The following is a 10456-nucleotide window of genomic DNA, read 5'->3' on the forward strand; positions in this document are numbered from 1 at the left end:
TTGAACTGGCTGTGGCTTCATTCAGCAAGACAGCTCCTGATGCTGTGGATCGCTTTTGGTGTCAGATCAAACTTTCGGTACATAGCTTTTTACAAAATCATGATGGTTGCCACCATGATCGAGTCCGACACAATGTATGACTCTCCCAATCTTTCATGCGTTCACCGGGTGTCAGACTGTTTCTGCATCCAGAGGAAAAACTTAGAAGTCTTTCCCAGAAGTGAATGATTCCTTCAGTGAACTCCTGTGCATGTCTAGGGAGGTTAGTGAAGGATCAATGTTACTGCCAGAGCGATTTGTGGTGCTGATACGACCGAACCAGTGAGAGCATGGTAGTGAATGATGCCAGGAAACAGCTCTTCGCACAGAAGTCTAGAAACCTGTAGAACTTTCCTCCAACCCAGACAGCACTCAAGCAGCACATCAAGCGCACTTACTACCAGGCCAATTGTTGGAACCAGGTATTGGTCAAGAATCCAGAGATGCCAGAGCCATCTGACTTGGGCTGGACAAACGAAACAACCTGGTGGCAGCCTCTTTGGATCACTCTCCCGGAAGCATCAAAATTGTGCCATGAATAATCCACTGTCGCTGCAAGAAAGGATGCACCGAACTGTGCTCTTGTCCTGGAGACTGTTAGATTTTGATCGTTACCATTAGGATAAGTCATAAGTTATGGATAGTGCTAAATTCATGGGGTAATGAACAGGTTTTAGGTCGTATTTGGAATAGCTTTTTTGGTCTTCTGGGCCCAATTTCTTAAAGCCGCTTACCGGTAATCAAATTTTCGTGCTATAACTGTAGCAGACAAATTTGGTTAGCAAGAAAACAAGACGTCCACCTTGTGCGTTCACAATATATTTGCATTGTTACAAAATTAATTTTCGTCCAGTAAGCAGCGTAAGGTTAATGCATTTTCGTGTGATTACGGTTAGCAGTGCTATGAGGTAGAAACTCATACGTAAGCACAGAACCAGCCGACAAGCAGCTCTATAAAATATGGCCCTGTATAGTCAAAGTGGTGGTACACGGGTCTTTTAATTAAAAAAATAAAATAATAACCCCTTAAGTGTCAAAATAGAGGCAAAGTTTATTTAAAAAAAGAAAACATCACTTTTGTTGGCCTAATATGACCTTGAACTTGACCTTATTGCAAATCCCTGAGCTCTGGCGATCTCAAAGTATTGCGTAATGAATTGGCATCCCCAAGTTAGTTGGAATTGACACCTTAAATGTTTTTCTAGACTATTTGGTTCAAAAGTTACCACGTTTGTACATTGGCCATGCGGACTGGCGGCCATTTTGGATTTGACCTCTCATGGTCATCGGAGGTCACATCAAACTGTGAAATAAACTAACTGAAAAGGGTTAAGGTAGGGGACTCTGCATGGGAACCATTTCTTAATAAATTTGAGAACATAGGGGAGAACAAAATGGGGATTTAACCTTCAGTAACCATTCAAAACTTGCTATATTTGGTCAATTTTGACCTTGAACTTGACCTAAATGCAACACCCTGAGTTCTGGCGATCTCAAAAGTATTACCAAATGAACTTGCATCCCCAATTTAGTTGGAAATGACACCTTAAACGTTTTTCTGGACTATTTGGTTCAAAAGTTACCGCGTTTGTACATTAGACCATGCGGACTGGCGGCCATTTTGGATTTGACCTTTCAGGGTCATCAGAGGTCAAAACAAAATGTGAAATAAACTACCTGAAAAGGATTAAGGTGGAGGACTATGCAGGGGTACCATTCCTAAAGAAATTTCAGAACAAATGACAAATCTTATTTGTAACCATTCAAAATTTGCTATTTTAAGTCAATTTTGACCTTGACCTTGACCTAAATGCAAAACCCTGAGTTCAGGCGATCTCAAAAGTATTAGCAAATGAATTGGCATCCCCAAGTTAGTTGGAAATGACACCTTAAACGTTTTTCTGGACTATTTGGTTCAAAACTTAAGCGTGTTTATACATTACACCATACGGACTGGCGGCCATTTTGGATTTGACCTCTCAGGGTCAGCAGAGGTCAAATCTGACTTCCCTCTACATCTGAAAATAAATCTTATGGTCTCAACTAACTATGCTAGAAGTTTCATGCTTTTATCAAAAAGTGCACAATTTTCTTGCTAAGCCGCTGCACTACACAGCCCCTATTTTATAAGGATAGGGGGTGTTTTTTTTAATTTCTTTCTTACTCTCTCTCCTTTTCCTTTCTTCTTCTCTTTTACCTTCTATTTCTTTTATTCCTTTTCTTCCCTCGCTCTCACCCCTTTCTTATGACGCGAAGGGGGGGGGGGCGGGGCGCGGTTGATTCGGTCCCCACCTGGATCTGCTACTCCCTTATCAGAATTTAATATGCAGATTTGGACGGAAATCTGAGCATGTTTAAAGGGGGTTGCAGGGATTTGCAAGGTAAAAATCTAAAACCTTGTAAAAGGCCCTCCAAAAAAAAATAAAAATAAATAAAAATAAAAAATCATGTTGCCTGATAGGAGCTTTAAATCTGAAAAGACAAGTCAAATCCATGAGTATCTTGTTTTTTTTTAAAATAGTTAGATATAAACAAAAGTTGATGAAATTAGGTAACTGATTTGAAAGTTATGGGTTTGTTTAAAATATGTAAAGCTTTGAAAATTTGGCACCTCACCATTAAGTTTTTGACGTAATTCTTTTCGCCGATTTTTTTTTTCTTCCTTCATTTTTAATAATTTTTTTTTTACTGAATATAAGATTTCCTCTTTCCCGAAGTATCTGATTTTTACATATCTTTAACCAAGTTATATTCATATTAATGTTTTTGCATGTATACAGTAATAAAGAGTGAATTTTCTGTACAAATCCTAAACATAGTCATTTTCAATGAAAGTTATGTTTTGAGGCATCAAATTACGGTCATATGAGCATCCAGAGGCCCGACTTTAGGGCCCTTGGTTGGGTCTAGGGGCAGAGCCCCCGGGGGCTCATGGGTTTTAGGTATTTAATTACGGTCAGATAAGCATCCAGAGGACCGCCTTAGGGCCTTTGGTTGGGTCTAGGGGCAGAGCCCCCAGAGGCTCATGGGTTTTAGGTATTTAATTACGGTCAGATAAGCATCCAGAGGACCGCCTTAGGGCCCTTGGTGGGGTTCGAGGGCGGAGCCCTGTCGGCTCTGGGATTTGAGGCATTTAATTACGGTCAGATGAGCATATTTTGATACTCCATTTGTGACATTGGCAGGTCACCTTTGTTTTATCTCTCTTTCTTTCTTTTTCTCTGTAACATACTTCTTCAAAAGGGAGGGGGGCTCGAGCCCCCGAGCCCAGCCGATCTGCAGGCCCTGACATGAAGGCTTCTAAATAAGCATATTTGTCGCCCGACTGTACATTTTGGAATTTCTAATTTTCCAACAAACGCATGAAAAGGTATGACTTACAAAAAAATACCGGAAAATCATGTCATTTCAGCAACATTTGTAAATCACTGATATCGAATAAGAAATACCCCCTCCCATCAGTACGCCAGCGTTCAGGGGCTCATGTCTTCTCACCTCTATAATAAAAAGCACACACGCTTTCCCATCCTCTCACTATATTTCCACGATATGAATTATAAAAACCTCCATTGATAAATAAAGGTGGCATGCTGAATGTTTAGGAAATATTTTTTCCTGTTAACTTTCCTTTTCTTTGAATGGAATTTTATATTTGATTTAATTCCGATTTTTATTATTGTGATGTTCTTTTGGGTTAAAAATATATACCATTTTTACTCCTTTACTGCTTTTTTTTTTGGAAGGTGGGGGAGGGGGCGAGTGCCCCCCCCCCCCCCCCCCCACGTCCGGCGCCTTTGAGTAGACCAATTATGCTATTAGCAGATATCAGCGAACACTTTTAGACCTGACATGACCGAGAAATATTAAACTATCACTAGGGTAATTCAACCCAAAACTGGGTGTAATATAACCAAGACAGGGTACAATGTGCCAAATTCTGTGTAAAATTTAACTCATAACTCGGTTAAGTAAAATTCAACTCAATACTGGGTAAAATGTACCGAATTGCTGGACAAAATGTAACCAATAAATCTTTACCTTCCAAAGGCCTGGAGTGGGTTCAAATCCCACCATTTCAATGATATTGACAGATATTCTTGAAAGCAGACTCGGTAATGCAGGCCAGGTTTAATATATGACAATGTTGGATGAGTTACTTCCATTTTAGCCATTTTGCTAAAGTAAATTCAAAAGCATGGGTTCAAATCCCACTGCTGCTCTATCGTAAAATACGTTTAAGTGTTCTTGTGGGCTGACTAATTGTTTTTCTAGGTTAAATCCCCTGCTAAACATTCTAAAAGGGTTCCGTTAGTCTATTGATTTACGGAAAGCTCAAAATGATGTGTCAATCTGAAGTTAAACAAATTGATTATCTCATAAAATATTTGACTTAGCCTATACATTCATGCTAGGATTGTTCAATTTGTTGCGGTTTCTTAATTGTGTGCATTATTACAGTAATGTTTAGGGAATTGATAAATTGACACAGGGCATTCCATAGTTCACCTGACTCTTCAAGGGTGGTATGATGCAGTCAGTATTGAAGAATCCAATCCAAGGGGTGCATGGTGATGATGGGTGTAGCTGTTAGGTATACGCCCAGGTGGATTTAGAAATGCAAGACAACAAATCATATTCAGAGTACTATTTGAATGAGATTTAGAAGCTGAATTTATTGATAAGTTTGCAATTTATTATTTGTGTCCAAGCTCTTCTTAGTGAAGTGTGGTCATGTGCAACATACCATCATCGACATGAATTGTAGTAAATTCAATGAATTAACCGTGCATATAAGTCCACATATATTTGTGTGAATAAGGAAATACGTGTAGTAAATGACAACAAAAAACTCTGAATAGGACCATCGAGCTGAAAGATAGACTAATGCTTAAAGGAGAAGTCCATAAAAAGTACAAGCCTATTACAAGGATTGTCACTTTAAATCACCGATCGCCCCCCCCCCCCGAAAATTTTAAACAGTGCAACAAAAAATGTATAGCAAATACTGACTAAGACTGCAACACACTTTTAGGCTCTGGAGGGCCCAAGAGTGCAGCATTTAGACTTTATAAAAATACACAAATCTTCTCGCTCGGTTTGCTTCGCTCCCTTGAATAATATCCTTCAAAATGTACAAGTAAATATCGCATCTCTCCCCCCCCCCCCGAAGAAATCACCGCCCCTAGCTGTCTATATACAGCACTTTATAAGCTAGCTGTGTATATGACACTAATACATTTATTCGATTTTGAAAGCCTCTCCCCGTTTGCCCGCTTTCAATTATATAACTAAATTAAATTGTCGTGCTTTGAATGGTACTTTATCGCTGGTCGTTGAAAGTTGCTAACGAAAAATCGTGACCGAATCTTGATATCAGGTTTGAAGAAAAAAAAGAGGATAATTTACGGGGTGGAACAACGCCCTCCTAGGTTCTATGCCGCTCTATCGCTTCTCCACATCTATGATTCTTCGTTCAAATTTAGTTATAATTCACTGTAACGATAGAACTGCTGATTTGTTATTGAAAACTTGGATTCCCTTAATCCCCGGGAATTTTATCTAAACCAACTAATTACATAGTACTCTCAAAGAATTAAATAATTTTATTTTATTTTAACTGGTTGGTGAAAGTCTTAAATCTAGCACATTAATTGACACATTTTACATACCATGTGCAGTTATATTCTTCCCCTGTCTATAGGTAGGATGACATCAATTTGAACATACCGAAAAATGCTTCAGAATATAATGATGTCATCATCGTAGCACAGATATAAGAGTCATTTGGAAACCATATTTATGATGGTGTAGAGATAGGGATTGAGAGATGAATTGATAGGCAGAACGAAGACCACCAACCAGGCGTAGATGTCCGGCGTTACGTTGACCCCGACGGTCTGGACTAGGATACCAAGGATGATGATTGGCATCCAACAGAGAAGGTCAGTGCCGACAATCAGCAGCATCTTCAGCGCCATCTTGATCTCGTTGGCTGATTGGTTGGTTTGACCAACTTTAGCGCGGACAAAACGGGCCTTGATGAAAATGGCAATGTACGAGAGAAAAATGACAACGAAACCACATAGATTGATACCAAGGAAAAGAACAATGGAGTACTTCCAGGTTGATTCGGTCGAGCCAGCGATCGTGGTGAAATAGGGTATGCCATACTGGTTCGATGTCCTGGTGTCGGTCTCTTTGTAGAGATCCGTAGACTTTCGAATGAAAGGGAGTCCAACGCATACATCACTAAGACCATAGGCATCTGGATTGAGATTATTCAGCAATATGCCTCCGGCGCTGAGAAGTCCAGATCCTACCCAGATAACTGCAATTGCAACGCGGGTAGACACAACGCCCAAACGCCAGTTGCTGAACGGGAACACGACACAAATGAATCGGTCAAGACTGAGGAGGACGAGCAAGAACACCGACGTCTCACTGCTTAGAACAGAGATGAACCCTGCGATCTGACAAGTAGTGCTGGCCCTCCACTCCTCAGCACGACCCTTCCAGAAGTAAGACTCTCCAATGTAGATATCCATCACGGCGAGGAGCACCATATAGAGACCCATCAAGAGATCAGACAGGGCCAGGTTGGTGATGATCATGGCCTGAATCTTGGCTACCCTGGTCACAGGGGTACTCCTCAATCTGACGACCAAGACGAAGGTGTTTCCCAGTAAGGCACTTATCCCTAGGATCCACATGAAGACCTTGATGGTAAAGTTCTGAAGGAAGGTCTTGCGGCAGGTGAAGAGAGGATGAGGAGGGCGCTCTTCAATACAGTGTACACTGGTCGGCGCCAGACAGCAGAAACGTGAATCGTAGACATACCTGATGGAAATAATGAACATGGGACTTAAAATGTGGATGAAGGATGAGAGATATCTTCAGGATAAAAACTTATTTGTATTCGGTGCCATGACGAGTCCAGAGGCATGAAACAAAAGGAGAACCGAAACCCAGTAACGAAAAATTAACCTGACCCATTACTATGATACCTTTTAAACCTATAATTTGGACAAGCATGAAATGCTTTCAGGAAAGTAACGATGTTCAGCTACTTGAAACCGGGTAAAATGCCTATTATAAAATTACATAAAATCTAAATTATTTCCTCGTTAGTGTAATATGTTAAGAGTATATTTTGGTTGCCCTCCTTGGTGACTACGCGATACGTATTTTGTTTGTATCGGGTAATTTTGACACATTGAACCCCTAGAAAATGACATTTTCTTGTCAAAAGTTAACCCAAATGCAAACCCTTTATTAAATAGAGAGAGACAGATAGAGATATATTATATACAGAATGAACAAGACAAAACAAAATGTTGACTTACACAGCAGATAAACTGTCCAGGCCTTCAAAGATTTCAGGATAAAGTGGGATAGATTTGGGGCTCAAGGATGTAATGACTCTGTGTAATGACACAAGGAGTAAACAAACAAAAAAATATGAATTCTGACAAAAACCATAACACATGTGTTATTGTCTGTTTGGAGTCAAAAAGGTGTTAACTCATATCATTGTACACAAAGTTAACGCCCTTCTGACTTCAAAAAGTCGTTTTATTAGTTACGGAATTTTGTTTGCCTGTAAACCTCGAACTGATCTGCTGAAATCAGCCATTATCATTTTATACTATTAAATTATCACACATATTGCGCTAATGAGGAGAGGTAAATTAACCCAATCGAGTTTTGAAAAATAATAAACTGCTATCAAGGACGCGTGGATAAAGGATTTCTCTTTCATTTTATCCACAGATCCTTCGTCAAGCAAACGTATTTTCCCCTGTCTACAAGCCTGAGTTTATTGAATTTCACAAATGAATTATATACGATCAACAGGTTCCAGGGCAGGACTGACAAATTATTCCCTTTAAAGTAGGATTTACAGGTAAATTCTTAATTAAGACCAAATCTTCTATCAAAACAATTTACGACGGTTAATATGTGACTTATTGAAATTTGATACAAACATTTATGTTCATTTATTGTTCCATGGTTCACAAAAAAGAAGTACAAGCTCTGTAGTGCTCCATCAAGCTATTACTTTAAAAACTTACAAGTCCGTTACTTTGGAGAGATTTTTAAAAGTTCCCGGTTCAATGTGTTCTATTAGACTCTCGCCAAGATTCCTGATGGAAAAGGGGAAAAAAATATATAAAGTTTTGAACAAAATAATTATAATTGTGTATAAAACACGAACAGAACTACTTTTTAAAAATCAACCTAAGGCAATTGCAATAGCTTGGTGTACAATAGGGTAATGAAATTGCTTTTTTAGTTGATTTTTCGAAAATAGTTGCTATCGCGTTTTCTTAAAAACGCACATAGAAGAAATGTTCGTTCTTTACAATGACTATCATATGAAGAGCTTGATTCCAAAACGAGCTAAATCCATATTTTATCAAATTTGAATGTTTCGTCTTAAAATAATGATTTCCTACATGGGGACAAAAATGCACTATATCACATTCTAAATTTCACCAGGAAGTATGAAGTAGGTACAATATCATGTTTCATTCCAAAAGGAGCTAAATCCACTTGGGAACTTTTGAGTAAATCACCTTCTTTATTTCTCCACTTTCCCTTTAGCCATGTACCTTCATGTTATTATATATGTTAAAGGTGTTGCCCTGGACCAATAATATGGATTTAGCTCCTTTTGGAATGAAACTGTGATATGTTGTTTACTTTTTTTTCAAAAGTTTTTTTAGTTATGATTTTACTATTATTATTTATAGGAAAGGTTTGCTGCTAAATTTAATACAATTTCAGTGACCTTATTAAGAAAGTTTTGAATTTTGTAGGTTTAATAACATGTTTCATCTCAAAAGGAGCTAAATCCACGAAAATAAAAAATCAAAAAATTAAGTAAAAATCAGAAAAAATGGTAGATTCTTTTTTAATCATATATTATTGGTCCAGGGTGACACCTTTAACATATATAACAACATGAAGGTACATGGAAAAAGGGAAAGTGGAGAAATAATTAAAGGCGATTTACTCAGAAGTACCCAAAGTGGATTTAGCTCCTTTTGGAATGAAACTCTTCATATATAGAATAGGACATACACATAAAAAATGAATACATAACATGTATTTAGGTATGTGTAATAAAGTATTATATACTTCTCTTTAGAAATCTAGCCATCTGATTGGTCGAAATTGCAGTCGTGATTTTATAGCCATTCTCCCGTAAAGAGACGATACGGACAATGCCAGTAAATGTCAATATTTCATAAGTGATATTCCCGAAAGATTCCGGGTACCAAGAAAATAGTTGAATTTTACTGCGATCCCTATTCATGAGTAATATTCCCGCAAGATTCCGGGTACCAGGAAAATAGTTGCGACCCCATTGGTTTACGTGATAAAACTTAGTTTGTGCGCAGCGCGCGCAGCTACCACTAAGTTTTTGTGCGATTAATTTGGTTTCTACAAACACAACGCAGATGACCGCAGATCTCGATTGTAGGCCTAGATATACATGTAATCTCCGATATTTTGGTTTTTAAACCTTATTTTATGTCCAAATAAGCTTTAAAAAATGGCTGAAGAGACTCTTCCTAGGTTTGGACTTCTTGATGATGATCAATTACAAGACTTGATTAATTCTGCGGACAGCAAGAACACCAAAAGTTCCGTGAAATTCTCTGTAAAAATATTCGAAGACCAGGACTACCTGCAAGTTATCAACACATACCTCGATAGCATAAACAAACTTGATTACCATGATTAGTAAGTCGCACATGTATGCTATGACCCTTTTTACGGTATATAAAAGATATAATGACTGCTTTAATATTCGAGGAATAGTTGTTTCATGTGCTCTCGGGTGTCCTCTTGAGCCTAATATACAACTATTCCTCTAATAACAGTCATTGTATCTTTATCATAACATTTGTTCTGCTTTTTACGATTTTAATAACACGACCGCAACTACTTTCGTAAAAGTAATACCATTTGTACACCCTACGTAATTGTATATCAATGGGCTATAGAACAAAAAACCCTTGTACAATCACACCAGGCCGATTACCAGCGGACAATTACCCCCTATACAGGACTATTACCTCCTGTGGACTATTGCACCTCCCCCAGGAAAATGTTAAATTTAGAAAGTCCCGGAGAATTATGAATGCATTGAAAAATAATAAAACAAAAATCAATATCACTAAGGCTTCAGTTCATTCTAATATCGTGTAAAACATGATAATAATTAGAGGAAAAGAGTGGCGTGCAACAGAGCTTTAAAATTTTAATTAAACAGTCGATATTACTTACGCCCGTAGCAATTCTGTTTCGATCCCGTAGAACAGAGAAGCGTTTATTGATGTCAATTGGTTCCACTTCAAGATTCTACAAACGATAACAAGTAGTTTGTGACGGTTGTAGTGATTATGTA

At 38.2% G+C, this 10456-nt stretch overlaps 1 protein-coding gene across 1 annotated transcript; it reads right to left on the minus strand.

Moving 5' to 3' along the window:
* Positions 1-5640: 5640 nt before the first annotated feature.
* Positions 5641-9784, minus strand: LOC115923826 (G-protein coupled receptor GRL101-like). Its single transcript, XM_030985178.1, has 3 exons — positions 9774-9784; positions 7383-7460; positions 5641-6876 (listed from the first exon to the last, which is right to left on the minus strand). Exons 1-3 carry the CDS (start codon positions 9782-9784, stop codon positions 5820-5822), a joined length of 1146 nt encoding a protein of 381 aa, XP_030841038.1. The 3' UTR covers positions 5641-5819.
* Positions 9785-10456: the final 672 nt, after the last annotated feature.

This window comes from Strongylocentrotus purpuratus, unplaced genomic scaffold (genome assembly GCF_000002235.5).
Source record: "Strongylocentrotus purpuratus isolate Spur 01 unplaced genomic scaffold, Spur_5.0 spur5_scaffold_14, whole genome shotgun sequence".
NCBI lineage: Eukaryota > Metazoa > Echinodermata > Echinoidea > Camarodonta > Strongylocentrotidae > Strongylocentrotus > Strongylocentrotus purpuratus.

Excerpts from the sequence above, each read along its gene's own strand:
- LOC115923826 (XM_030985178.1), bottom strand. Across the intron at positions 6,877-7,382 it reads CTGGACAGTTTATCTGCTGT|GTATGTCTACGATTCACGTT; the intron begins GTAAGTCAACAT and ends TATTTCCATCAG.